At 42.3% G+C, this 5,746-nt stretch overlaps 1 protein-coding gene across 1 annotated transcript in view; it reads right to left on the bottom strand.

Moving 5' to 3' along the window:
- Window positions 1-320: 320 nt before the first annotated feature.
- LOC106814548 (inactive pancreatic lipase-related protein 1-like) overlaps window positions 321-5,746 on the bottom strand; it is a 7,044-nt gene continuing 1,618 nt past the window's right edge. Inside the window, exons 3-8 of the mRNA XM_014818867.1 lie at window positions 5,049-5,217; window positions 4,102-4,330; window positions 3,233-3,481; window positions 2,604-2,838; window positions 1,261-1,446; window positions 321-387 (exon numbers count right to left, since the gene is read on the bottom strand). Coding sequence (XP_014674353.1) covers window positions 321-387; window positions 1,261-1,446; window positions 2,604-2,838; window positions 3,233-3,481; window positions 4,102-4,330; window positions 5,049-5,217 — 1,135 coding nt within the window. The remainder of the gene's footprint in view (window positions 388-1,260; window positions 1,447-2,603; window positions 2,839-3,232; window positions 3,482-4,101; window positions 4,331-5,048; window positions 5,218-5,746) is intronic.

The raw sequence follows: 5,746 nt of genomic DNA, 5'->3' as shown, positions 1-5,746 counted from the left end.
TGCACAGAAAAACCAGGTAAAACTTGACGATTCAAACGTTTTCATGCTTCTGTTTATTTTTCTACATAACCACATTACGGCGATTACACAATTAATTCATTAAAATAACAGATTTTTAGATCGAGATCACATTACAGATACTTATCAGGAATTGTGACTAAAGTACCATATAAAATATAAGATATTTAATTCTCAATCATTTAAGCTGTTATTGTTACAGCTATATAATTCGAGATTAGAATTATAACAATTTGAAACCGGAAAACCAAAGTCAATAATCTATTAACTAAAGGCGGTCGTGCTTTCGGCCCCATTTCTGTTCAGCATGTGTAGACTGTGATGGTTTTCTTACTCTTTGCCGGTTGGTCATGCCCACAGAATGTGTACCTTTATAAGCGATAAAAGATATACGTACTACAGACTAACAAAATCTAAGCATCTTGAAGCGATAAAAAGTATATTACACACATTTAAAGAACACGTTATAATATCACATTCGATTGAATACAAAAGGTGCCATCTAACCCACCACACATACGCACCACGCACCACGCACGCATGCACATGCGTTCACGCGCCACGCGCCACCTGCACACGTACCTACACACTGCACACGCAACACGCAACTGACGTCACCGCACGCGCACAGCACGCGCACGCGCACAGCGCATGGCACGAGACGCACACACACACATCACCACACACACACGCACCACCGCACACACACCACGGACACATCAGCGCACGACGCACACACATCACACAACCACAACCCGGTGCTGTTGCAACGAGCTGTATAGCGATCGCGCTACACTACACACATCACACATCACACACATTCACACGCACACGCACATCGCCTCCGCCACACGCACCCACACATCACACACCCACACACACAACGCAGCCACATAAACACACACACACAGCACTCACACACACCACACACATCACACCACGCGCACACACACACGCATCTACTAACAGTCAATACTTTTACCAGAATCTTTATTAGCATGTACGTCTCCGCATGGTCCAACCTTCGATTTTCACAGCCGCCCCACACCCTCGCCGTAGCGGGGCATTACCTTGCGGCGTGAAACAGTGCGTCTGTTAGATGGCAGCACCGCTGAGCGATGAGTAATGATTTCCAATGGACAATATCGGTTTTTGTTATCATGGCACTTGACATTGTCGGCACCAATTGAAACGCGAGATTTTTCCAGCCACATAAAAAATAAACATCATTTTGATACTTACACTTCTTCGGGAAGACCCTCTCGAATTATGACCTTGTCCACAAACCAGGTATCGGGAAACAACCAGGAATTGAAGCTGTTGTCATCGAATTCTAAGTCCATTTTGATTAACACACCTAGCTTCTTTATTGGCCGGATACGAAATTCGATGTAAACGGGTGAATCTGGTTCCAGATCGACATTGCCTCTGTAAATTGTAAACAAATAGCAATTCAGCGTTACAGGTTTAAATCAAACGTATGAATAGCATTGTTATGCAGGCCATGCATAGAAATGATGCGTTTATTGATACATTTTTAGATTCGATGTTGTTTTTCGCTTAATGAGTCTATTGAAGGACTAAATATATACCGCAAATTAATTACAAATACGTAAAAAGTGACGTCTTAAAGAGTTGTGTGTTGAGTATATAATAATATGTAAAAGAGCGATTGTCTGGACAGACACATGAACACGAGTGATATATCTCATCATTGTACTCACGGAGATATTGTTATCACGTTATGGTGGAGCCATAATCCTCGTCATCATTGATACTCACGGAGTATATTGTTATTTATGATCGAGTAACATATCTTCATCATTGTCACCTTCCACGAGAATTGTCATTATGTCGAAAGATATATCTCATCATTGTACTCCGGAGATATGTAATGGTCGAGTGATATATCTCATCATTGTACTCACGGAGATATTATCATCATGGTTTCAGAAATACGCTCGGAGCCGTAGATGGTCGCCCGAATCATGCCGTAAACCTTATCAGCGGAAGACGAGGTCAAAATCTGTATCCCATATGAGTGCTCTGAAAGTTACATAAACATCAGATTTTTATCTATGAAAAAGACCGTTTTTAGTACATGTATTTGTATTTGAATTACTTGCAATTAAGATTTAATAATAATAATAATAATAATTATTATTATTATATATCACCACAGTTTCACGCCAACCATGCATGTAGTCACATTTATTTGGCTACACTAATACACAGATCTATATACACACGCGCACACACATACACGCACGCGCACGAACTCACTTGCTCACGCGCGTACGCAAGCAATTTAGTGTTACATTAATCATATTGTTTTCTCCAATTTCTCAAATGAATGCGCGAATATTCATTGTAATGTTTCTGACGATTATCGCACCTTTATTCTCACGAAATACGGGCATACCTTACACTCTCGCGTAATTAGTTTTAGTCTACTAATATATTTCAATCCTATATTATTTTCTAGATCTATCGTAACTGACATAGTCGCCATGCATTTTACCCGCACAACTGACTAGCATACAATATACGTGTAAATGCAAGTAGTCCGTCACTAACCGCAATACATGGGATTTTCTCCCGTGCTCAGATACAGACTGCCGCGCCCTCTGGTGTAGCTTTCCGAGTGATAACCCATGCTGGAACAGAGTTCACGCTCGCACGTGGAGCACAGGCCGTCATCGTAGTCATCGTATGAGCCGCACACATAGCTAGCGTACGGACACAGGTCGATAGCGTTGATGGAATCAGTGTAGAAGTCGGCCGAGCGCACGTGATTGCACGAGAATGCCATCAGAGCACCTATAATTTATATGGACGTTGTGGAAATAATACGTTTTGTTTGCGCAATTTAGGACATTCGATGGCGAAATCTTCCTTGAGTTTCTCCATGGGTCAGTGTGGTCGCTGTCAGATTTCAGGAGGTAACACAATACATATCGCACCCAATACTGGCGTTACTGAAACGTTATGCAGACCTAAACTAGAACTGGAATGCCAATTTCGCGTTTCAAAACAATGTGTCCATATGGGTATCATCAGGTGATAATATAATGATAACATTTGTGATTAAACATATCAAAAATAATTAAAAATAATTAAAAGTAATCTGTCATTTACCCCTGGTATCATGTTTCATGACGCAACTACGTTGAACTATACGATGTAAGCAACACTAATTCAGGGGATGACCTACCTAGAAGATCCAACGTGATAAGTTCCCAAATTGTGCCCCAGAATGTATCGAAAAGGTTGCCGCAGCCTGGCTGGTTAAGCCCTCCGTTGGGATAGAAGTCAACATGGCCGACCGCCATCTTGATTCCCAGGCCCAGAAAGTAGATGGGCAGCATATCAGTGTGAATGACGTCAACGAAATCCGCATCTGTCGGATCCAGTCTCACTACGGGATCGGTGTTTTCAAAGTAGGGACCCACTGGATCCAAACCTGATGGAATGAAAAGCACATTGTCGTCGTAGTAGTTAAAAAGACGAGTTAAAAAGTTAAGTTAATAGATAGAAAGCACGGTGACACCCATGCTAGACGCTTGGTCCTCATTAAAACTATTAATACATTATATATTACATTATTTATTTATTACTAACAGTGAGCCGGCCATGATTTCTATGCCAACAACAAGGCCTGCTACTGTAGACCAGAGCTCTGCTGAAGCGAGGGAGGTTGTCAATGAGAGGTAACCGTATAAAGAATAGGCGAGGCTGTGTGCGACTGTTACTTCATACAAATTGCAAATTTCATCCTACACCAAACTCGTCCGGGCGAGGCGCGCGTAGATTTTTACAGTGTGTATACGCTATCCCGGGTCAAACACGCGCTTGTCCAGACTAAGTTAGCCCCACTGTGACATTGACATTGACTGTGATAGTGATAGTGACGGTGACTGAGACATTGTCCGTGGTCACTGTGACTGTGACTGTGACTGTGACTGTAACATTGTCCGTCGTCACTGTGACTGTGACTGTGACTGCGACTGTAACATTGTCCGTCGTCATTGTGACTGTGACATTCAATGTGACTGTGACATTGTCCTCCGTCGTCACACTCACCGCTGATTCGCCGCAGACCGTCCACACGTTCTCCAGCGTAGCCGGCGATGTGAGCTCCCAAGCTGTGACCGATGATATGCACTTTACTGTTACTGATCTCCGCCTCCTGCCCGAGCCAGTCAAGCATCTGCGCGATCTGGGCACCGACTACCCGCGCGTTGGCCGTAGATTGACTGTACATCTTCGAAGCACCCTCCCTCCAGTCGACGCCGATGACGTTGTAGTCCTCCTGCGTGTTCGCGACAGCGCGCGTTTCGCACGCGAAATAAGTAATTAATGATATTATAATTAATAATAAGTAATTAATGATATCAAGAGTATAATAGTATAGATTATAATATATTATTATGAATCTATATTATTACACTCAGGGACTGATGATATTATATCTTGAATGGCCTGATTATCATTGCTGCCTTATACCTGGACATCTGCAGGATTTTGATCATGGAGGGACACTAGCGCATTTCCGTTCGTAATATGGCTAGACACAGTATTTAACATTGTATTGAGTTGTATTCTGTGTACTATGTACTATACTATGTCCATTAAAACGGGGTCTCGATATCTCTATTCGATCAGTGTAATTATTCATCGTAACTGCGTAACGTACGCACGTATAATCATATATGATTTGACATAATGCCCGTAGAACATACCCACAGACAATATGCCCGCCATATTTACATTAATGTGGGTATACCTAATTGCTCGGACGTACACAAATACACGCACGTACGCACGCACGTACGCACGCACGCACGCCCGCACGCACGCATGCACGCCCGTACGCACACGCAGACAGACACATACACACGCACACACACACACACACACACACACACACACACACACACGCACACACACACACGACACACACACACACGACACACACACACATATTATATATATATTAATAATCTCTACACGCAAATATTTGTACACACCTGTGACAACAACTGGGTGATTAGCTGCTGCGCCCATTCTTCGTTAATGTCGTGAATCCAACCATGAACGACGAATACGGTTCTCCTAGCGGCATCGAAGTTACTCGCCTCGAGGCTCGCTGCATTGTTCACCTCTATGTGCTGTTCATTCCCGACTCCGAAGTTATCCCTGTTTCAACATACAACACTGCTATTTATTTACAATTTAAAGGGATCGTTCACTTTAGGTTCTAGGGTTATTTTCAGTTAATTTAGGTTAAAATTACGCTACATAAAAAGTTTCATGGTTCAATCACTGTTAGCAATATTATTAAAAAATGTTTTAAAACTAACGACTACAGTTTGATTACAACGACGGTGGCGCCACTCAAAGCGCACGATCTGATACGTTGCGCAAAACCACTTTCCAGCCAAGGGCTACAGACCGAGGGTGTTTCTTATTTATTCATTTAAAAGCAAAAGTGTTGTAATATCTTATAAACGACATATAGTTTCAGTTATAATATGGATAAATTTGCCCTAAAATGAATATCGTTCGGTTAAATAGCATTTAGGTATAAATATAATTGCACTTTTGTGATTAGCCCTCGGTCTGTAACGTGCAAAATAAATTGTCAAATACGCAACTTTTGGTGGATATATGTTTCCATGCCATCGAATGTTCGAGTGACGTCAGTGTACGTCACGCACGAACTCGG

This window comes from Priapulus caudatus, unplaced genomic scaffold, assembly GCF_000485595.1.
Source record: "Priapulus caudatus unplaced genomic scaffold, Priapulus_caudatus-5.0.1 Scaffold943, whole genome shotgun sequence".
In the NCBI taxonomy this organism is placed as follows: Eukaryota; Metazoa; Priapulida; class Priapulimorpha; order Priapulimorphida; family Priapulidae; genus Priapulus; species Priapulus caudatus.
Note: the sequence above shows the minus strand (reverse complement) of the source record. Positions and strands in the feature narration are given on the sequence as shown.